This window comes from Thermobia domestica, chromosome 3, assembly GCF_964235325.1.
Source record: "Thermobia domestica chromosome 3, izTheDome1.hap1.1, whole genome shotgun sequence".
Taxonomy (NCBI): domain Eukaryota; kingdom Metazoa; phylum Arthropoda; class Insecta; order Zygentoma; family Lepismatidae; genus Thermobia; species Thermobia domestica.
In genome coordinates, this window is record NC_137456.1 from 246,117,999 (window position 1) to 246,143,715 (window position 25,717).

General features: G+C 35.5%; 1 protein-coding gene across 1 annotated transcript; it reads left to right on the forward strand.

Moving 5' to 3' along the window:
* The first annotated feature begins 936 nt into the window (after nucleotides 1-936).
* Nucleotides 937-18,250, forward strand: LOC145681605 (uncharacterized). Its single transcript, XM_081753228.1, has 2 exons — nucleotides 937-1,067; nucleotides 17,831-18,250. The coding sequence occupies exons 1-2, from the start codon at nucleotides 946-948 to the stop codon at nucleotides 18,018-18,020; spliced, it is 312 nt and encodes a 103-aa protein (XP_081609354.1). The 5' UTR covers nucleotides 937-945; the 3' UTR covers nucleotides 18,021-18,250.
* The last annotated feature ends 7,467 nt before the right edge of the window (nucleotides 18,251-25,717 follow it).

A 25,717-nucleotide genomic window follows, 5' to 3' on the forward strand; every position in this document is an offset into this window, starting at 1 on the left:
CGGGTTGACCCTACGCAACCCGAACAACTCGGGTACTGAGATATCAATCCGTAGTAGAAGTTTGCATTATATCTGACATACTCTCTGATAAATTAAACTTTGTGGAATAGAGAAAGGGGAGAATAAGAAGGAATACCAACAAAAGACCAGAAAAGAATTAAAAATAAACAAAAATATTTGTTCCTCTTTTTTGATTGCTCTGTGTCGTTTTACATAACTAAAATATTTGGCAAGGAATATTTAAATTCAAAGGTTGGTACTCCTGTGCATCTTAACTTCGTCAGACACAGTAAAATCCAAGAGTAGACTCTTAATATAATGAAATCGCTGAGATTGCATTCAACGTTGATTTGCTAATCAGAATGAACTGGCGCAATCAGTGTTTGAGTTGAAAAACTAAAAACTATTACCTACGAAACCCATCTCTTCCTCTGATTCGATAGGCTCTTGCTTGGTAATAAATGCAGTATATTTCAAACATGCTGCGGAGAACTCAATTTAGCAAATTCTATTGAGCCACTGATTCCAGAAACATGTAAAACAAAATATTGTGTCGTAGTCCTCAATAGTTCGTATGTGAAGGGTTCCATATATTTTAACAAAGATTAACAAACTATTGTAAATAAATAAATTAAATTTATCTAGAATTTAAGATCTGTCCAATAGCTAAAACTATTTTAGAACTACTTTAATATTAAGTCAATGAAACAACAATTTAGAAATTTTATTAAGAATAAATCACATAGTAAATTATTACATTCCACTCAACTCTAATTAAACCAAAGAATTGTGAATTTTAATGTTGGATGGAAACAAGTACAAATCCTACAATGTTAAACTGTATTCGTAAGCCCATTACCCTAATATTTACTGACATAAATATATAAAACTATTGTTGTATAATATAAGTTTGAATGTATAATTTTCAGACAAGACGGTAATAGAATGTCGAAGGCTACAGCAATGAATATAAGGAACATATTCTCCCTAGCTATCAGACAATGTTTAGCAGATTCTACATTGCATGGATTGAAATACATACTTACAGTTCCACATGCTGCAATAAAGTAAGTAACACATACTCTGCATTAACATGTAAACACAAAGAGCACAAATCGAAAGAAAATAGTGAACAAATAGATACCATTTAATACGGGTTATTCCATATCAACTCAACACACCGTTTTATAATGACCGTCTCAGATTTTGATAATTTTAATGCCACATGAAGATATTATAGCAAGATTGAAAAATGCCAAGACCGAAGCTTTTAGGTTGATTAGTTTTCGAAACGTTATGGTTTCGAAATTTCCAATTTGGTCAAAAAATGGACGTAATAGCTTTTTAATTTGATATATCTCGACACCTAATTACCGTACCGAACTACGACTTACGTCATTGTAGAGCCATTGTATTAAGCACTTCTACATATATAAGTCAATGGGGTGTACAGACAAAAATTTTCAAAAATCCGAAATCGAATTTTCAAATTCGAATTTCTCGGAAGTGACTATTTAAATTTGTAGAAACAATCTTATATGTAGGTTAGGTCATTATAAAGATACGGACAAAATATAATTTTGGAATCGGTATAGGTCGAGGAATACAGACCTCGAAGAAAATTGTGTGAATAAAGCAAAATGTCTTACCTAATTTTCATAGCCTACACTGAATTTTCCTTGTGTTGTAACATTTGGTAATCATACAAACTACTCAGCTGTAGCACATCTATATGCAGAGAGTAACATCTACGTAATGACTTTTGAACAAATATATTTCTGGAAAGCTCTGCCGGTTCTTTTGACGTCATCTTTAGTAATACGGTAAACATGTCCAGTAGGCGCCACTGGGCTAACTCTGCATAGAATATGTCGTGGCTTAACCCAAAATACGTCCAACGTACTTGGATAAGATGCGGAGGTGATGATCTAGTAGGGTGTAAAAGTGTTATTTACACTTAGCCATCTTCTTGATTAGTAATGAAAACGTGTCCGAGCCACCAGTTTTCTTCGTAAACTGTAGTCACGTATCAATTAATTTCACTTAACGGAAGCGTCCTGGATATCAGTAGCTGGTTTATCCTGAATGTTAAAAGATCGGTAGAAGGATTTAGCCAATATATGCGTTCTATCACGGGGAACAAAGGCATGTAATCTTACTGTCCCTTTTATGTCGTGAATATATTCGAAACGTTCTTAAGGAGTTCATAAGTCATAGCATATTCCGAGTGAGTAACGAATATGAAATCGATCCTTGAGATACTCCTTTTTACCCAATCAAGTTGTAATGGTTCCAATGTTTGATCTGCGAATGGGGATTGGAGGCTTTCTTTCCTTCCCAGCCTCTTCACAGTGCCTCGTATACCATCGCATAGCCCTTTATCATAGAGTGTAGAGATGCAAAAAGCCAGCTTTTTTGAATCGATAATTTTTTCACATAAAAAGCCGGCTTTTTTGGGGGAAAAAACGAAAACTTTGCAAATTTTGGCTTTTTTTTTCATTTTCATGATTTTTCTATCTAAATAGCTTTATTATAGTATATTCCACAATTAGATAAGCATTTCATGACCTAAATGCCACATTTCGCTCTGAAATTCACCATCGAGATGGATGGAGCACATGTTTTACGAATTAAAGCTAACATGAAGAATGTAGTATTTGAGAGTAATTTTGCATGCTATTTAACTTTATTTTAACTTTTGAGTTATCGATATTTTTTTCTTCTCTAGATCATTTTTGTTTGTCATCCGTGTATCATTTCTAAGAGGTTAGTAGTCTAGCTTCTAGCACAAAAGCTAACTTACGTTTTTCTACATACCCGTCAAAGTGTACGTTTTTCAATATGTCCGTCAAACCGTATTTCCACATTTCTGTTATATTGTAGTACTGCAATGATTTAGCAATAATATTCCTGATACAACCTTGAATACCAATTTATACAAATAATCAGTAGCGGATTTAGAAAAGTACTTTGGGATGGTTTTCTCTGATTGTTTTGTTTTCAAAAAAGTCCTAATTTTATTTGGGAGGTGCTTGAAGTTTATGAGTGCAGGCGTAACTAATATTTCGTTTAGTTTATATGTTTAGCAATAATCTTCTGGATATAACCTTCAAGATCATTTTACGCTGACAAGGAACCCTAGGTATCTATCAGAGCCCGATTTTTATGAAAATTTGTATATAAATAGAGTACCTCGGGAAACACACACAGCCAAAATTGTAGCTGCAGAGTCCAAGACGTTGGGACACTAGGGCTCGAGAAAGATCAAATGCGGAACGTCAGTACATTAAGGACATGGTGAGAAAATGCAAGTTTTTCTTTAAAACTCGTCATTGTAACCACATGAAATGAGCACACATGGATACTACGTGGTAGATATGATCTGTTAAAAGTAATGAAAAGAATATACGCCATCTTGAAAGAGGCCATGTTGAAACTGGTGCGATTGGTATAAATGAGAAGAGGGTCATGCGATGCGTCAATTTGAACATAAATAATGGGTGAAGTTTGTTGTGGGATTACATTATTTCTGTGTTTCTGGCAGAGTGGTTTATGTACAAAATGAGCAAAGGTATCTCATGACACTCGAGCAGATGCAGGTTGTGGTGCGCTATGAGTGGGATCAGTGCAACTAGAAAAACAGAGCGAAATATAATTTTAGCACTACATGATTTGTGTCAGAGTCAACATATAATTGGTGTGGATGTGCTGATACAACGGGTTCTTTATAATAATGCCATGGTTAGCATTAATTTGTAACTGTTTATTATATTTCCATTAATTCGAACAGAAATCGTAACGCATATCAGTTCACTCATAGCGCTCCATACTCTCCATCTGTTCGAGTGTCATGAGATACCTTTGCTCATTTTGTACATAAACCACTCTACCAGAAGCACAGAAATAATGTAATCCCACAACAGACTTCACCAACGGGTTTTTGCGTCCATTTACGTTCAAATTGATGCATCGCATGACCCTCTTCTCACTTACAGCAATCGCACCAGTTTCAACATAGCCTCTTTCAAGATGGCAGATATTCTTTTCATCACTTTTAACAGATCATATGTACATATGTACCATCTCGTATCCATGTATGTTCATTTCGTGTGGACACAATGACGAGTTTTAAAGAAAAACTTGCATTTTCTCACCATGTCCTTAATGTACTGACGTTCCACTTTTGATCTTTCTCGAGCCCTAGTGATCCAACGTCTTGGACTCTGCAGCTACAATTTTGGCTGTGAGTGTCTCCCGAGGTACTTTATTTATATACAAAGTTTCATGAAAATCGGGCTCTGATAGATACCTAGGGTTCCTTGTGAGAATCAGTGGCGAGTTTAAAAAACTATTTTGGGAGGGGTTTTTCTTGCTAATGTTTAGTTTTCTAAACATTCGTACTTTTTATTTGGCGGGAGCTTAAAGTTTATGAGTAAAGGCATAACTAATAAATATTTCGTTTGTTTTAGACATTCCCCAACTTTGGGTAACAGGTTTCAGTCCGAAAGGCCGACCCCCTAACCTTCGCAAAACCGTCACTGCTGGTAATTAGTAATAACAACTATTTAAAAACAAATAAGAAAGGAAGTAGGCCAACTAACAGTACACGCACTATTTCTACATTCACAGATGAAATGAAGGAAGGCTTTGTCAGAATGGTCGAATGCTGGGTTGAATCCCGGACTTCCCGATAGAAGCGCAAAAGCTAAGCACTCAGTCATGTTTGTTGTGCAGTTGTATTTAGCTTAACTTAAATATATTCCGTTGTCCTTTTTTGGGGAAGGAGGGCGTGATGATATGTTGAATCCCTCTTGTTAAAAATTCAGAAAACTTGAGGATTGGGTAAACCGTGATTTATAAAAAACTTTACTGTAGAATTTCAAGAATATACATAACCAAAAGTTCTAGATGACTGTGCAGCCTTTAAGTGTATCATATAAATCTAAGTATTTCTCTTACGTTTATTTTAATTTTATTTTGTTTCGAAACGAGGGAATGGAATATTTTGAAGTAAAATACTGCATACAATTTTGCTAGTTATATATATATATATATATATATATATATATATATATATATATATATATATAAAAGAAGTGTTTACTTTTAGGGTTAGATCGTTTACACCAGCTTTTTTTCTAAAAAAAAATTACTGGTTTAAACCAAAAAATTAAAAAGAACGAAAAATGTGTATCGTGTGAACTTCATGGTGACGTTTCCACATATCAGACCATCTGAATTAGTTTTATTTCCTTTCCACCTTTTAATCAAAGTGTCCCATGTACAATTTTCGGTCGAACCACAACCCTTCTTTCATGTGCAAACAAGTAGCGGTTTGGATGTCACTTTAATCGAGTCTTCTCCTTGATAACCTCGGTATTAAGTAAGGATGTTCAGCCTAAACATACGAAACTAAACCAAATTGTATATTTCTGCATGCCTGAATGCCTGTTGTTTTATAAAGAAGCCAAGGTTGCTTAAATATATTGATAGAAATTGGCAAAATTTATCGATTGCCTACGTAGCTTCCAACGTCAGCTTGGATTGGACTTTCAATATCTACATACTAAATTTGTAATTTAATACCTCAGTTTTAGCGTACTGATTATGATACGTTGACCTTTAAATTTTACATGCAAAGCAATAACAGGATTTTCCCGTTATTGTTTTACATTTAAAGTAATGACGGGATTTTCCCGATGGCTAGGGCTGGAGTATCTCAATTTAAGAAATTTACTGACAGGACTTCTTTAAGTTTATGGGACCTATTCCAGCATAACTCCGTTGTTGCATAGTAACACCAACGCAAAACAAACTTATTTCTGTGAATATGTAATATAAATACATAAAGCAAAATATCTAAGTCAAAAAAAACTGGTTTAAACTTCCCCCCCAAAAAAACGGGTTTTAGGCATTTTCAAAAACAACCATGTTTCTTGCCAAATTCTGCATACTTTTGTATATATTAGGTTAAAAAATTGTGTTATATACATTGGTTAATCCTTTGGAATGCATAATGTAAATATGTTGAAATAAAATTGTTTGAAATATCTTCTCGAAATTCATGGTTTATTTTCGAGGCTTTATATTATTATCGGCATCAACCACTAATTAAATGACTTTTTGTGTTATAGAGAAGCGAAACAAAGTCTGCTTTATCAACTTAAAGCAGAATTTTGAAAAAAGCTCAAAATTTCCCAAGCAAAAAAGCGAAGCTGAAAAAAACGTTTTTTTTTTTTAAAAAAAAAGCCTTCTTTTTCGAGCCCTTGCATCTCTAATAAACTGTGAAGAAAAAGTGCCACTCAGTTTGTATTCCGAAGTCTTGTTTGTGAAAACATAAGGTTAGAAAGCTTTTATGATCTTTATACTGTGCAGTTGCACCATCCGAGAAGTAGTAATTTTCTCAGTGCAGTACTACATTTGCTTCGAACGAATTCCACAAGCTTCTTCTTAAAAGAGTATAATGCCACAGTATTGTGCTTGAGGCATTTATAATTATGACCAAATTATAGCTGTCATTTTTTTTACTTTTTTTTTTGACAAATGAAAGAGTGGACTGTAGATTGGTTGGTATTCCAGTTAAATTATTGTTTCTCATCTTGTAGAACCGAGTCATAATTTACCGCGATATCGCAAACAACAACAAATTCACTTTCAGAACTTTTTCCTTTAACATAGTTGAAAAATAAACTTTGCTGCTTTGGTATGGAGTCATAATAAAGATTATGTAATTGTTGAAAAAATAGCCCAACAAATTTTGAGGACGGCTCCTGGAGTTTGAAATGTACAGAGCGCGAGATATAGCATGAGCTATGAGAAGCGGGAGGTAGGAAGAACACTAATCGCTGCGAGGGTGACAGAGGAGAGAGAGGGAAGGTTTTTTTGTTGTGTTTCTAACCCATGCCGATATTAACTTCCAACATAAGTAACAACAATGGATAATAAGTACTTTATGCAACTTATATATATTATGATAGGCTTACCTGTAGCTTCAGGTATTTATAAAGACTCAATACGTCCATGCAATCCATCTCATCATCATCGTCTTCTTGTCTCGTCGTCACTTTCTTCAGAAGAGCCACTATTACTGTCACTGTCCTCGGCTAAGTTTATTGTAACGTTTTCAGTAAGAACGTCTAACTGAGGTTCCATTTGCAAATATGCTTGTTCACATCTTCGTACTTTATCACACCTAGCCTTCCCCTCTTCCGCTGTTATCATTGTAAATTTCTCTTCGGCGAGTTTCATCGCATCGATAATGGAAAAGTGGTATTTCTTGCTGCTACATATCCTTTGACTGCAGCCCAAATCAACACTATCGGGCTTAGATCAAAATGATACGAGGGCAAAGGAAGAACTGTATGTCCATATTCAGCAAGGAGCGAATCTACTTTAAGTGTCTGAAAACGAGCTTTATTGGCTTCGATTAAATTATAAAGTTCTGGTTTGGACATATTTTTCCTTAAAGGAATATTGTGTCTTACAAGCCCATCGATCATTACAGCTTTACGAGATGATGATGTCGGTGAAGGATCTAAACAGACATTGTGATATGGTGCATTGTCTATCACAAGAACTGAATTACTTGGCAAGTTAGGAATTAGCCGGGACTTCAAACACTTTTCATAGTTTCCATAATTCATGTCGTGATGAACGTCAGATTTCGTTCCATATTTGAACATGACTAACGCGTGTGGATTGAAACCTTTTTCTCCGCCAGCATGCATGATTATTACGCGTTGTTCTTTAGAAATTGGTGTGAGTAAACCTGTATTCTTCTTATCGCTCCATGCGTGCTGTTTTGTTTGCGATGAATGCAAGTACGTCTCATCCATGTAAATTATGGGGCAGTTCTGGGTTCTATAGTGATCTATAGCTCGCAAATAATCCAACTTCTTTGACCGAAATTCATCTAAAAATAAAAACATACGGGACATGTATAAGGGAATCAACGAATTTAAGAAAGACTATCAACCTCGTGCTTATATATTGAAGAAATCTGACGGTACAGTTCTCACTGACACGGATAGCATCTTAAATAGATGGAAAGATTTCTTTGACGATTTGCTTAACACGCAACCAAAAACTAGTGTTCGTGGAGAAAAGGAGATACACACCGCAGAACCGTATATTCCAGAACCCAACCGAATAGAAGTAGAAACCGCTATAAAGAAATTAAAGAAACACAAATCTCCGGGTGTAGATAAAATTCCGGCTGAGTTAATTTTAGCTGGAGGCGAAAAATTGTGGAACAAGATACACAAACTCATTCTCCTTATCTGGAACAAGGAAGAATTGCCACAAGAGTGGAAAGAATCAATCATTGTTCCAATCCACAAGAAAGGCGACAAAACTGACTGTAATAATTATCGAGGCATTTCTCTTCTGTCAACATCCTATAAAATCCTTTCAAATATTCTGTTAGCAAGACTGACCCCATATGCAGATGAAATTATTGGAGATTATCAGTGCGGATTTAGACGAAATCGATCAACTATCGACCAAATATTTACCATTCGCCAAATACTCGAAAAAAAGTGGGAATACAATACCCCGGTACATCAACTATTTATTGATTTTAGAAAGGCGTACGACTCGATTAGGAGAGAAACATTATACAACGTTCTTGCAGAACTTGGAATACCGAGAAAGCTAATTAGATTAATTAAGATATGTTTAAATGAATCCCAAAGTAAAGTCCGGCTAGGAAATTTTTTGTCCACGAGGTTTCACGTCGAAAATGGCCTGAAACAAGGAGATGCGTTGTCGCCATTATTATTTAACTTCGTTTCGGAATACGCTATAAGGAAAATCAAAGATAGCAACCAGGGCTTACAGTTGAACGGTATTCACCAGGTTATGGCATATGCTGATGATGTAAATTTAATAGGAGATGATAGGAGAACAATAGAAAGAAATGCAGAGATCTTATTAAACGCTTGCAGGGACATTGTTTAGAAGTAAATGCAGAGAAAACTAAATACATGGAAGTGCGTCGGGACCGGAATACAGCAAATTATGGATGCGTTAAAATACTAAATAATACTTTTGATAAAGTGGATACTTTCAAATATCTAGGATCAATATTAACAGAGGAAAATCATATTCACGGAGAAATTAAATGTCGAATAAAAGCAGGGAATTCGTGTTACTATTCGGTTCAAAATCTCTTGTCGTCGCGAATTCTGTCGAGGAATTTGAAACTTAAAATATACAAAACGATAATCATGCCTGTTGTTCTGTATGGCTGCGAAACATGGTCACTTACTCTGAGGGAAGAACATAGACTGAAAGTATTTGAGAACAAGATCCTGAGACGAATATTCGGACCCAAGAGGAACGGGAATGGGCAAGTGCGGAAACTTCATAACGAGGAACTACATAATTTATATGGTTTACCCAACATTGTTAGGATCGTCAAGTCTAGGAGGCTTAGATGGGCGGGTCATGTAGCTAGAATGGAAGAAAGTAGAGACGCTTTCAAAGTTTTGATTGGAAGACCAGTCGGAAAACGACCATTAGGAAGACCTAGGCGCAGATGGGAGGACAATATTAAGATGGATCTCGCAGAGATTGGAATACAGAGTAGAAACTGGATGCAGTTAGCTAAGGATAGAAGTCAGTGGAGAGCTTTTGTGAACGCGGCATTGAACCTCCGGGTTAAATAGGCCATAGAGTTAGTTAGTTAGTTAGTTAGTTAGTCGTCTATTGTTTTCAGCCTTAATCCATCTAAGTCCTAAGGAACGGATTATTTTCCGTAAAGACCAAGTGCTTCCATTAAAATTAATATTTTCTCGAAGAACTTTCAACAGTGATTTTACTTAAGGTCATTGACCGTGAACAATATGAAAGTCATTAATTGTTCGACGAATAACGCATTTGCCAAAACCATCCACTGAGATTTTTGTTTTTCGTTGTGCTCGCTTCTTATTCGGAGTAGAAAAGCTCGTTCCCGTGATTTTGTTTTTTCTCCCGCTCACTCAAAGCACGTTTTAGTGTACTTACTGAAACACCAGTAGCTTCAGATACTCGTTTTTGCACTTGTTTTACATTACTTGGGTTTACACTGTCAGCCTCTCTCTTCATAAATCATAAACATTATCCTAAATCTCTCAGCTTTGGCTGTGAATTACTTTTTCCGCTCTTCTTACCCTCCATTATGATCTTTTTTAAAATAAGTAACAAACCAGCACACAACACAAACTAAAACAACACAGAACTATGCACAAAGAATCATTCTTCACTGAACACAAGAACACTGTGTCCAGTTCGGCTTCTGCATGTGTCTCATAAGACGCCCCCATCTGTGTCATAAATAACCAGCCCGAGAGGAAGAGTACCGATAGGACCAATTTGTTTTACCAGAGAAAATGACAAACTTCCCTGTATGAGAGGGGAAAGAGTTGACAGGTCTGTAGCCACGATTTCCCTAAGGGTAGGACATGAGTCGTGGTCCGCAGAATGAATGGATTGCAAATATAGACGGTGTTATGTGATATAATGTTTAGTTATTTTAGCTTACTTTACGATCATCATGTATTAAAAAAATAAACAAGTAAGGAAACCTTTAACGAAACGAGTGCACTTTTACATAATATTAAATTAATATGCTACTTTATTGTTCAGATTTTTCTAAATGAACACGAGAAATGAAGGCTGCAGATTGATTCAAAATGTCTTTGTCATCATTTCCCAGAAATGCTTCAAATCGCCAGATTCTAGTTCACCGCTGTGGCAGTTAGCCACACTATTACGATTACCTGATTCTTTCAAGTGTGTTGGTGGAGGATTTAAGGTCATAGCTCATGCTATCCCTCGCGCCCTGTGCATCTATCAACAAACAAAAATTGACAGAAGGTCACAGTTTTAATTAAGTTTTACTGTAAGGTGTCTTCAAGCAGAGTTTTAGTGTCTTCAGTTTCTTGGCAAGAAAAGCAAGTTCCTATACAACAGTTCTCGGGCACAGGTTCACACGTACTGAGGTTTAGGCAGTCCTTGTAGGTTGTTACGGAACCATTGATGACAATTTGTGACTTGGCGTTATCTATCATTAATGTCACGTTTAAGTGTGTCGTACGAACGCAAACAATATGCGTTTCAGTCGTTTCAGCTAACAACGTTTTTGGACGGAGTTCTAGAATTTGGAAAACACTATGTTCATGTAAGCAAACTCCCTTTAAGCAACTAATATATATCTTGCAAATTCCACAAAAGAAGACGTGTAGGAATTTTAACTTTCTTCCCACTTCTGTCTCGTACTGTAAGGCAGTCTTCTATGTCTGGTATACTTCTAGAAATGTCATCACTTTGCTAGACTTTCTTGGCCCCCTGGGGCGTTTTCCAGTCGAAGAACTTTACCGGTTCTTTTCATATATTTGTATCTCGCGATCCCATCATGATCCCAACATTATACGTAGTTTGATAGTATTTTACAAAGACCTAACTCGCATGTGAGTTTAAATAATTATTTTTCTGTTCAGGGTATACATTTCTTTATAAAAAATAAATTACTTCGTAAGTGTTTCCATAAAATAACGTTATTTTCCTCATACATTAATATGTATCTTTAAAATAAATTATTTCATAACAGTTTCCATACCGTAATGTTATATTCCGCATACGTAAATATGTATCTTAAAAATAAATTATTTTATAACAGTTTCCATAATTATTTAAATGATAATTCCAGTGAACGTGGAGGAAGTTACACGTTAGATGTTTTCACAATTTAAAATGTGTCTTTTTCGAGAGATTCAAATTTGAAATTTCAAATTCGAATTTTCGAAAAAAGTAATACACCTACAATGATTTATATATCTAAAAAGTTTAAAAAAACTTTACAATGAAGAATATAAATTCAGTAGATTAATCGTGATATATCGATTAAAAGATGCTAATATGTGCAACTTTTTGACAAGAAGTAGACATTTCAAATCGCAAACGTTCGAATAACAATCCACGTAGAACGTTGCAATTTGGTATTTCTCAATCTTGCTATGATATATTTGTGACGTAAAAAATGAAATTTCAAAAATGAGAGAAAAATGTGCTTTTTTGCGTTAATTTCTTGTGGAATGACCCATTCAAAAAGTATGAAGAAATCTTTTCATCATAGCCATAGTCGTCTCATTCTTGATTGGTTAAGATGAAATAGTTTTAAACTACAGGACCTTCAGAAAAAAATATTTTTCTGTTTTTCTTTAATTTTACATCTAGCAGTACAAGTGAAGGGTCATTATTTTAGTTTATAGAAGAATTTATTTATATCCGAATTTAGTAAAATTACGTCATTTTCCTTCAAATATTGTGTACATGCTTTAATTGATGATTGTGGAAAAGAGTGTATCCGCGTCGCACATATAGATTATAAAATCTCAATTTATAGCAGCGAAGAGATTATTGGATGCGTTTTTTTCATATTTTTTATTTCTGTTGATAATTAGAAACTACATCTTTGTAATTAAGAATCATATTTGTAGGATCATTTCATATGATTTCTGAAAAGGAAAGGATTTAATATTGGCTTCGTTCTTAACTGAGTTCAGCTAATCATAGTAAAATCTATCAGCGACATATCGTTTTGTTTTTGAACTTTTGCCTTTGTATTTAATAAACTCTATACCCCTCGATACGACAAGGTAATTTTATAGCAAACCATGACAAAGCGAACTCATGAGACTCATACGTTTTTCCTTTTACTATACACACTGATGCTTACAGGTAAATGTTTCAGTTTTATTATTATTTTGCATACATTCTTGCCAATAACATCATTCCTTATTAATACTGTTATAAAATAATGTGTGCACGTCTCTTTGACTAAAATTTACTTTTAATTTTAAATTATAAAAGTTATCAATATATCACATATAATAATGGATAATGTTTTATATAGACTGAGTATTTTTTTATAAATGGTTTAGATGAACCTAAACATAAACACTCACATACAACGTTTATCTTTGTTTAACAACCTACAGAAATTCTATTCATCTTGCTATGCTGATTGCAGACATTTTTTGTACGTATCGCATATTTCTTTCTGAATTCCTTATTTATATAGATTAAACACATGACCCTGTCTACGCTTTTCTGACCTCCTCTTGATTATCACATATATCTGGGCACTCCTGTGAACCACGGCAAAGCTCCATAGCCAGTTTTGTATTCTTATGTAAGCTAGTAATGCTACGTCGATTGATTTGATGTTTGTTGAATGCTTCTGCTACTGAAATTAAGAAAACAGACGGCTTTGGTCGGTGGTAGTTACACTCTATGATGGTCCAAATCATGTACGCAGCTATTCCACAAATATCATAAAATATGTAAAATGTCATCTATTTGATCTTCTCTTGCATGTATACTTGTGAACAATCTGATATATATAATCAATCCCCAGGAAAGTAAGGGAACGAAAGCAACATTTCGGAGTATGTAAGGAGAATGTGTGTAATGAATATTCTGTCGTAAGTCGTCTGCATGTTTGGTATAAGTAAAATATTCAGTGGTGTGATTTTCTCCGTAACCTAAACATCATACGAGATCTTAATTCTTAGGTTTAAAATGAAACAAAACATTGTAAAGCGCGAAAATTCTGTAACCAAGCTCTTTATAATAAGTAAATATCATGTATTGATAAGTGTAGGTTCCAGAACCAAACTCGGACATTTGTGTATGTAAAATGAAATATTGCTTCTACGGCTAACACAACTACTTTAAATAGACCAACATTATAATTACAGTTATGGCTGTTGTGTTATTCATAAATAAATTAACAAACCTAATGTAACACTTTAAGTACATTGCATAGAATACACTTTGTAAAGAAAAAATAGCGACAGTTGCTCAGGTATGGTTTTTGCGACATACTTTAATCTATATGATTTTTTACATGAATTTCTGATAATATTACAATGCATATTCCTAATGAGCAGTTCATTCTTAATACTTGGCGCCAGAGTTTCAGGCTTTTGACATGAATTTAATGAATTTATATGCATATACACCTATATGTAGCTATGTGTGTTTTGAGCAAAATCGTTTATATTAAGAGTTATACATAAAACTGAAAAAGATCAACAACAATAGCAGAAAATAAGAAATTGGTAAGACATATTGTGTGCAAACATCTGGTAGTGCCATACACCAAACTTGTATTTTGTATGTGCACCATGGGCTTTCTGCAGTCAGCCCTTTGGTGACAAGGCTATTGCAAAATGCAACCTCGATTTCACGGAATAACACCCGGATAATCTGTTCCTTGAATTTCATTCTATTTGAGATAGTTGTCTATTGAATCTTCTGCTCATATTGATCCATAAAGTTTCAACTGGATTCATGTCAGGTGAGTTTGTAGGCCACATGAATCTCTAAATAGTCATATTCTTGAACCACGGATTAACGATTTTCGCTCGGTGACATGAAGCATTATCGTTCTGAAGAAGGAAGTAGTCCAAATTTTCTTCAGAAAAGTCATCTTTAGTTGTTGTAAGAACTTTACGTACCAGAATTTGAAGATATTTTCGTGCATCAAACGATCCTTCACGTATGTCCGTCGTTCTGACGTCTTTAATGGTGAACCAATCCCATACTATCACTAAGTAACTGAATATTTGCATCTCGTTGTCAAGTTCCTGGCTTGTTCGTATCAACAACTTCATACCATCATCGTTTCCCACTATTTTAAACTTCTTTTCAAAGAAGAAAACGACGTGCTTGCAGTTGTCGTAAGTCCAAGTTGTATATCGTCTCACAAAACTACATGTTGAAGTCCTGTGTGTTTTGTCAGTTTCGACTTTCTACGCGGTTTCTTCTTTGTAATATCCTCTTCATACAGTCAAGACAATACAGTTGTACGAGTAACTCCAGTTCCAAGATCATGTCAAACTACAGAAGCTATTTTTGGGCAAAATCACTCCTTAAATCTGCAGTGTAATTGATGTCATTTAGCACTCTGCTCTGGGTGATGCTTTCTTTTTTCTTTCACACTGTTGACGATTTGTTATGCTGTTTCCACTTGTGAATTACTCTTCCTGCCGTAGAATGATGGATTTTCAGTATTCCATCTATTCCTTTAGAGATTTGCCTTAGCTGAGTAAAGGAAGAATTATTTCTTGTTCACATAACAACAAGTCACATTTCTTACCCATCTTATTTGTTTACAGTGCACATGTAGCAACAATATCACACACAAACAACGCTGCACAACAACAATTTTGCCACTTGACACTGTCCAAACAATGCGAAAGCAAAGAACAATCATAAAATACTATTTAACTCAGCCTACACATCACAAATGCAATGCAGAATTCTCACTACAATAATTTACGATATCCACTCAATGCCATCTAGCGACAATATTACTGATACACAAACAATTGGCAAGCGATGTCGTACACCACAGGTTTCAGAGATAACGCAAATGAACTATCCCACACTTCATTTCCTTCTATTCCTCTTCTAACGGGCTGGAACTATGATTTTCTGTGTAAGTTAGCTTGAGAATTGAGGTGTCGCTATTTTTTCTTTACAGAGTGTAATAAAGAATATCAAAGTACTAACATTGTTGAATGGTAGAGTTTCTTCGTTGTTGGTTTTAATGGGTACCTGCCTATATTTTTTTTTAAAAAGAAATATTCGCATCTGTTGTAAAGACAACCACCACATTCCTTAGTCGACTAATTCCATTTTCCTTCTCATATGCATCAGCCTCACGGAAAAAGCTCTCAAGAAAATTTTTGTTACTTTTGTGAGAATTGCTAGCCAGCCACTCCTCTCGTAAAATTCATTGGAGTGTAATTGTTTATCTTGTGCATGCCTGATCATAGTTCTCCATTTCAGGTCGCTTTTTCCGCATCGTTGACAACGTTTCCTATAGTCATTTTTCCAATCCAATCTGTAGCTCATGCTTCCGCAGACCCATGATTTTCTTCATATAATTTAAATACTACACAGGTATCAACTCGAAAAAAAAATAATTGTTGATTTCTCCTGACATTTTTGTTTCGGGTATACGAAATATTTTGCATTTCTTTTTGTACTACCCTTCGGAAGCCTCTGCTTCCAATTTTTTTCCACAATGATGAAGTATCAGGTGTAAGTAATTCGAATTGATTTGGACGGATTTTAGTACATTTTCTTCTCGAATTATGATAATTATTTTCCATTGACAGATATTTTCTGTAGTTTCTATCTACAAATGGACACACTTTCAGTCATATGTACCTTTGTAAACTTCATTCTTTTCTTATCGTCTACCATCACTAAATTTGCCCCAGGTCAAGAGAAAATCATATAAATACGTTAAACATTTGGGGTTGTCTTGTCTTTTTGAAAATAAATGTTTGATGCCTATACTAAGTACGAGGTACGATCAAAAAGGACGGAAATACTTTTTATTGTGAGAAAAAATATAAAGTTCCTCTTTGGTTTGCGATGCACTTATTCCAAAGTTGATATTACGATAGGAATTACACCCAACAGTCTTTTTTCCTCAGAATCTTCAATTGCACTTCCCTCACTCTCCTAATGTATGAAATAGCATCAAATGCTTTCATTTTGGCAGGGTTTTAATTTTAGGAGATCGTCCCTATCGTGTTCGACCGATTCATTCCTGCCTTTGAATCACACATACCACTTGTAAACTATGTTTAATTTCGATCTTTAATAGTAGTACAGTGGTGTCTATATTTTGTTTGCTTCTTTGGCAGTTTTTTTGAAGTGAAACAAAACTCAATGTTGACGAAATTCATGTTATGTGACACATACCTTATCATGTCTTCATTACTCTGCCTCATGAAACAATGTGACTTGTCACCACATTTTCGAACTCGACACTGAGGTTAGAAAAGCGGAGGTTATTGAGACAGAAAGAGACAAATGGATAGATAGAGAAAAAACTACGAGTAGAAAGCTAGGCACAAAAAAAAAAAAAGAGAGAGAGAGAGAGAGAGAGAGAGAGAGAAGGTGAGTGAGTATAATTTAAATGTAAAAATAACAATTATTTTAGTTTTTAATACTTTAGTGGAGGCAGCAGCAGCAAGAGAACTCTCTGACAGTTTGCAGCGATGTGCGACTACTCACGTTCAAGGCTTTTCTCAGTGCATCCATAATGAGAATTTAATTAACGAAGTAAGACAGAGTGACCGTAGTTGGAAACACTAGCAACAAAGTAGGAGCTGCATTTTCCCTCCGCATGTGGTAAGAAACTTCAGAGACCATCTCTTGCTGACTGAGTTAGACGGCTAAATATAGCAATAACTTCTAATGGGTATATGTTGTCCATGTCCTTCCTAATGCGGTCGTTAAGTAAGTACTTATATACTACTTACTATTGCATGAACGGGAATCGTTTTTACAGAAACAACTATATTAGAAACTGCGGAGTAACGGATTCCATGTTAAGTGTAATAATTTTTTTTGAATATTTCTTAAATTTATGATGCGGTCAAACAAGTTAATTGCTAAGAATTTGTTGAGACAACTTGCATACGTTATTTCTTCATAACATAAAGTTCTTCTTACAAGTTGTGTATTTAGTTTTTCTTTTATTTCTTTTAACATAATAAAACAAATACGGAATATGTATATAACGATATTTTACTAACGTTTTGATGTGTATACATTTTAGTTTGCATTTCTTACTTATATGTTAGGCTTTAAGGAAGAGTATGCTGAAAACAATAATATTTAGGATTAAGAAATTCAACCCACGCAGTACGTTTTTGAGCTTATAGAAAAAATTATGGATATAACAGGTGTGATCTCTAAATACTAGGTTATATGTCTTACATACATCTGTTTTTTTTTTAAATAAACATTTTCTTTGCAGGGTTATATTTTCAGTCATTTGGATCGCGTTCATGGCATGTGCTTTTCTTGCTTCGATTAAGTTGTGGAACACATACCTGTATGATTCAATAGCGTATGACATCAAACAGGAACCAGCCATATCTGCAAATATATCACTACCAGTTACTGTAGAAATAGATTTGCTTAAATACGAGAACGAATCCACGTAAGTCACTTCCATATATTAAATTAGCAAGGAAAAGATTAAGTCGTATATATGTGACACTATTTCAACTTACACCCATGGATAAATTAACCCATAGTTATTTGTTTATATGTGCAACTTGATCTAACAGTGCTGTTTGATTACCATGAAACAACTGCGATGCAAATATTTGTGTTACTATATCGTACAACTAGATGTATTCATCACTGATACGAAATAAACAAGCTTTTCTTAAGGGCATATATTTTGTACTTTTCTATGAAGTTATCTGTGTTTAAAATAATCTTTAAAAAGCGTGCAAACAGCATGAATATTTCATAGCATCTACTACTATTAGAAATATTATTAATAGTAATTAAAATGGGAAGTACGATGTTCTAGAGTTTATGTCGATAGTAACTCTGAAGTGTAGTAATTTTATTTGTAATTCGGATGGAATTCTTGGTAATTCTCAAACACAAATGTCATAGGCTGTGTCCTCATATATGTCATAATAGTAAATATGACTTTCCGGAATAAAATTAACTGCTAAAATGAATACAAGTACAAGAAATATAATTAAAGTGAGACTGTTCTTGCTATAAAAGAAAAATGAAACAATGCGTAATTTAATCAAGTGAAAGTACGATACTGTCCTGGATAAAACTTGGATCTATTTCTCCGGCTTTGAAAAACTTCGCAAAGTAACTTACTCTTACATCGATCAAAAATGTAGTCGAATAAGTGATACGATATTACATTTTAACATCCCTAAAGAACTTCTGCCGTGATACTGTCATAAAGGACAAATCTCCAGGTCTGTAAAATATTGAATATAGCTCTGAATCTTATCGTCGAAAGATACTGCCACTATTTTGTACTGAGAAATTAAGTTTTCTGAATTAATATTCCAAATATAAAGTTCATTAGCGCTAAGACAAAATCTTAACACCTAAACTGATCTATTTACTTTAGTACGCCGTTGTAACTTTTAACAAATATATAATCAATCTGTAATTCTCTATCATGAAAATATTGTTTTGCATACTCTGTAATTCTTCGGGATAACAGCGCTGTAGTCAAAATATACATTTATTTTTTTCTTTAAATGACGTTACATCAAAATATTACACATTTAAAATCCAAATAATAAATGGCAATTTTGAAAATCATATTTGCTGTTCATTTTTTCATACTAAGAATGCAAGCATCACAAGTGTCCAGGTCTTAGAGGCCTCTATATTAGTATTAACAAAATTTAAAAAAGGTGGAGCAATGTACATCCAGCGTACTTTAGTAACTAATAATATGACCATAATATGGCTATTTAGAAGTAGAACAATGTAGCCTAAAATTGGTAGTTTGACTTTTTTCAAAAGGTTTTATGTCCCAAAGGGGAAACTGCTTACATAAATAATCCTTTCAATTGTATCGATGCCTTTTAATAGATGTAAGGTCATAATGTCGCTTGCATGTACTTAATATATCAAGTCTGCAGATATCGTAAATGACACAGGTATTTAATTTAGCAATACATTTTGATATCATGAATACCGGGTACTTGGTGTCTTTGCATGTAGTAAAATTATTGATGTATTGCATATAAACAAAGTAACAGATGGTGATCAGAAAAATGGAAACACCTGAACGAAATTGCAATTACCAGATTAATATGGTATCGGGCCACCTTTCGCCTTCAGAACAGCCTTGATGCGAGTGGGATGGAGGCATAGAGGTCGTAAATGGTAGCAAGTGGAATTTTACACCATTCCTCGTGCAGGGCATCGGCCAGTTCTGTGAGAGAGGATGGAGAAGGAAATAGTCGCAGGAGTCGTGTTTCCAAGACGGATCACAGATGTTTAATTATGTCGAGATCTGGGGATTGGGCGGGCCAGGGGAGGTGTTGAACTTCATCTCGATGTTCCTCAAACCACGCTACAACAACACCAGCTGTGTGAATGGGTGCATTATCATCCTGGAAGAGGGCCTCATTACCAGGGAACAACATCCGGACCATAGGATGCAAGTGGTCTCCTAAAATTGCGACATAATCGTTGGCAGTGATTCGTCCGCTAAGTGTGACCACAGGACCCAATGAATACCATGGTTTGGCGGCCAACAGCATACGCCGCCATGTTTCACAGTTTGGCGGAGACCCTGCAGATCATAAGCTTCTTTGGGCGATCTCCACAGATAAACACGGCCCGTGGTTGGGAATAGGGTGAAGGATGACACGTTTCCAGTCCTCAACGGTCCAAGTTGCATGGTCGCGACACCATTTAGGCGTGCGACAGCGTTATGGTTCCTGATGAGCGGTTTGGCCCGTGCAACACGACCCTGTAAGTTCATGTCATGTAATTCGCGGCGGACTTTGATTGTCGAAACAGGGTGGGGGAGGTGCTGATTGAGTTCCTCCGTCACTTGCTCCGCAGTGGCACGACGGTTCTGCGTGACAATGCGCTTCAACACCCGGCGTGACCTATCACTCATGATTTTCTTCCGCCCACAGTTCCGCTTCCCCGATATGGTTTTCCCGCGTCTTGTGTAGGCCATCATCACCTTCGACACTGCCCCACGCGACACACCTAACACAGTAGCCACTGCCGTAACACTCACTCCACATAACCGCGCACCAACAATTTGCCCTCTTTGAAAATCTGAGAGGTCTCCTATTTTACACTACCTCCGTCTGCTGCATCCACTGGACACTGCTGTTCCACTGCACCTGACGTAGTAGGGAGACCGACCTAACACACCACCACCAGCGGTCCGGCCCTGCGGGTGCCACGACACCACTGCCAACCCATACATCTGACGTGTTGCCAACCACAGGTGTTTCCATTTTTCTGATCACCATCTGTAATTTAAATAATTTCTTTCAGACCACTGACATCAATTGAAATAACTCTTCACTAAAACGGGATTATCATACTTAAGGCTATTGAAAAATATCTATTTTATTTCATGTGAAACTTACCTTAGTTTTTTTTCGAAGTATGCGTCTTCGGGAAAAGTCCCATTTTCCTCATTGTAGCATTGTATTACTTACTTAAAATACGTCTTATGATACCAATATTATTCACCACTAAGTTTATTTTAATTTGAATAAAGTTGTCCTATCATGTCTGTAATTACTTCCATAGAAACCTCCAAAATTAAGTTATTTTTCAATGTTTGCGATATCACAGCGTCCTCTGTTTGAAATAGTGAACTATACGTTTGAAATCGTGAGTTTTCTTTTCAAACTTAATTTGCAAATTGTGATAACTTACCGTAGTGACTTTTGAAGTATAACTTTTTGTTTGTTTAGGAACAATGTTAGCTGCTTGGTATAGAAAAGTATGTGACAATGCTCCACTGTGGATGTTTCTAATTCTAGAAGCATATATATTCAGTTAATATAGAGTTGATATGAAACATATGATGTCATAAAATTCAAGTGTGTTTTTTTCTGTTTTTCCCGTCTTCTGTAATAGCTTCTTTATTTATGAAACACTTACGACTAGTGCAAAACAAGTAATAGTGCATATCTGCCTATCTCCTGTCTCTTTAATGAGAAAGGTTTCTAGAATGAAAGTGGCTTGTGTCTATTAGTATTACAGTTTCCATAAAACCACTTTAGTTTAACGCTGTCTTTTTCGTATCTTAATTTTCTTGTAGAGTGTTTGCTGCATATACACTACACAAACTTTATCTAGGTATTATATTGCTTTACGAACAATACTAAACTATTATTTATCAAAAAGAATATATATATATATATATATATATATATATATATATATATATATATATATATATATTTGTTAAGAGCAAACAGAATAATAACACCAAGGTTATTACAAAATCATTTATTCATGAAAAATATGTAATTGAAGGGCAACTTTTCTTACAAATAATCAATTTTAAAAAAAATGACACTTAAAATAATAGTCAAACTAAACTGTCCTGTATAAAAGGTAGTCTAAGACATTTTAGGTATATAACTTTGTTCTTTTTATATTTTCAAAGAAACATTCCACCTTACATTATGTACTCCTGTATTCTGCAAAGAAAGCATCCTATGTTTAACAGAAGTTCTAATTAACGTATCGACAAATGTTCCTAGGTATTAATAGGTAATCATAGTTCGTGCTAATCCACTTCAGCATATTATTCATTTAAGCTGCAGCACGAAGGCGTAGTGACCAATATCAGGACTGCAAGTATATTGTTTTAACACTTACATCCCAGTATGTTACAACTAATCGGCTCAAGGTTTTAAATAGCACGTTGAAACCGTTATTAGAATAAAGGTCCTTCCTAGCATCATTATATTTAACTACTTTTTATCGCCAGTCACTTATAGTGTAGGAAAATTACACTTTGAAATAGAAAAAATCTACCAAGCTGGAAATTGTGTCATTCGATTCTTTGTAAAGTGCAGAATAATACAGTAAAACCCCACCGAAACTTCTATAAGGTGTCTCAAAAGTCACCGATAATGACAAATCTGTTTTACACGGACGCTAAATGAAAATATTTTTACTGTCTATAGACGCATCATATAAAGCTGGAAATAGTGTTTAGTCATAGTGTCCTAGTCATAGTCATAGTGGCATAGTGTCATAAAGCTGGATATAGTGTCATTTTGTAATAGTGAATAATATAGTAAGACCCCAGCGAAATCCATCTTGGGGAAACATCTACAGAGCGGTTCAAAAATCACTAATATTAGAAAAATAACGTCAAACGAAGGAAGAATTCCAAAATCTTTAATCGTCAATTCACCAATTAGCTTATCACCGTTCCTTCATTTTGAACACACAGCAGATTACGATGCCTCATATATTAGCTTCCATTTCTTCATCACTGTGCTCACTGTCTCTAAGACACTCACTATTTTTGAAGGTACAATCTTGATTATGAAAGTTTCAGTTGCTGCAGTATCCACACGATGTAGTACATGGCAAGCCATGTTTTCCGTAGCTACACATCATTGTTGAGCATAGATTCTTTGATGTTGATTTACATTTGCATCGAACAATCTTTAGAAATTCATCGGGAACTGGATCAAGACCAGTTTGTATATGAACAGAAGTATCGTTATCCATCTGCCATCCAAATTCTTCTAGACTGAGGACATCGTACTAGAGAGTTTTCCACTGAATTAAGATCTGAGAAATGTGGAAACGTGCATCATTCTCGGTTGGAGGGAGTCTTTCCGGAGTCACAGTAGTTGATGATGAAGCTACCATTCTCATATACATTAGAAACCGCAGAGTAGTCAAGTAGACACTCCATACATTACAGATAGAAGACGCAACTCTGTTTCGATCACTTACTCATTGCTGATGTCAACTTGTTAGAATCTGGAGGATAAGTCTTTTGTTAATTTGGAATGGGTTATTTTTCGTAACGTACCAGACTTTCCAATACCAATTGGAGCGGGTGATCACAGGTACTGAGTGCATGAATTGTAAGCAAGTGAGCTTATACATCCTCAGTTAAAGACTCTCGAATATTGGTGCACACTAAAAAGTGAATGAATGTTATAATGAGCAGGATTTGCTTCTCTCATGATATATATATATATATATATATATATCAGACATACCGGGCTGATAATGCTAAAAAAAGTTACACTTAAATATCTGTACCCTCAGCAACTACCGTAACAAGAAATTATGTACCTAAAAAGCGTACTCGATAGTACGACATACTATAGTATAATCAGCCTCACTTTCATACTGATAAATATCATGTCCGTATTCTTTAAGATATTAGGACAAAATGGCAATAAATGCATGTTTATTCTTAGAAAGGAAAATGTCATGCTTCATTTTGATGCAGTTTTTAACATCGATTACGAGGTCTTTAGTGGATGCCTTAATGTACCCATCGAAGACAATCGAAATAGTTGCAGGATAGTAAGACAGTCTTGACAGTGTTAGTAAGACTGGTAGTGGTGGCTCACTTCTATGAATGTAGATTCTGTTTTCCATCCACTTTTGTGCATAAAGGTGCCTCCATCTAGAATGTAAACATTATCATTGTCAAGCATTTCGTTCATCGAGGTACGCCTTTAGCAATTGTTACTGCTAAGCTTGTGTTATTTGCCTTCCTCATGAAAGTATCTTTGAACAAGGATGTCGGAAAGGACGATAACGCATAGGAGAAGTAACGCCCAATGTTTTCCGCTCTTTCTATAACGGTTATCAGCCTACCGAAAAGAACAGTTGGGTTGAAGTGAATCGTTTTCGTAACAACTCTCACTGCATTTTGAGTATGTGCTAATGTGTTAGTGTTAATAATTTTGGACTTTAATATATTCTTTCAATGATACAAGTTTTTGAAAGACACTTGAGGCAAGGGAACGTTATGTAATTGTTGCTGTATCACGAGCCCAACTGATTCAGCATCATCAGAGTTCTTACATGACTCCTTATATTCTGATAATCCGAAGGCGATGCTTCTTAATTTTTGATTGTCCTCATCAAAGTAATCGTGACTTTCAAACCAGCTTATTACTTGTTTCATAACGTTATGATCACATTGCAAATGAGAGAGAACCATTTCCACATGCTGTTCAGACGACACATTATGTGCTAGGCTTATTAGTCATTTCGTCATACACAGCTCCGCACTTGTGCTTGCTGTGAGCACATGTACTACGTGTTCACTCCGTCATATCACGATCATGTGTTAGCCCACATCTTCCTTTCATGACCCTCATTAGGCATTGCTCAATGATGAGATCTGTCCATAGACCACCCCAAAACCGGTCAGATCGGCGAACTGCATGGTACGCATTGATTGTGAACTGATTATGAAGCCATGGATGTTCCTCCTGTAGCTGCATCATTGTTTGTAAATGCAGTCGACAGCATTTAGCATAGTTATTACGACCAGTGTCAGCGGAAAAATTTTGCATTGGCGATATCGCATAAAAAATGGAGGTTACGATCACTACTTCGTTCAACTCTGATAATCACATTCATGATTTGAACACAGTGAATATACTGGTGCCCAGTGGTGTATTTAATGGGCTACGGAGCCTACCGGAAGTATCTCTACAATATTACAAAATAAATTTATTATAATATAAATTAAATTTAAAAAATCAATTTTGCACTTTAATATCTTCTTTCAATGATACAAGTTTCTGAAAACTGTAAGCATTTAGAAACGCGGGGCCTTATGCAGAGTTGCTTTGACATACGATTAGCGTTATACTTAAGGCCTGACTACTGCAGGAAACATATGTTAGTCCAGCTCTTTAGTATGGCATTAATAACGCGTCAGAACGAGTCTGCTTAAGGCCCCCGGAGTATGTCTGCATGCAGTCTCGCTAACGTACGAGGTCTTTGAAACCACTCTATAGCTACTACAGCAAGAATCGTATCAGCTCATTCCCCTTCGCTCCACCTCTGCACACAACATACGAATAGACTGCCAGGTAACACTAGTTTCCTCTACAGAAGTCAGTACCTTTTGCGTAAGTGAAGAGTAAATGGGACTTATACGAGTAATGACGGTGCATTTTGTGGGATGTCTGGGAATTGTCTCCGACATCTTGAATCTTATTATGTAGCACTTTGCGTCAACACAGCGAAAATGTCGTTTTATACAGTATTTTCCGACAGTTGGCATACCTGTTATTACTATTTGATTATTTGCATTTCGTTGCGAAGGCTCTTACAGACTGATCCTCCGTTGCCAACCGCCTATTTCAGCGTTCTT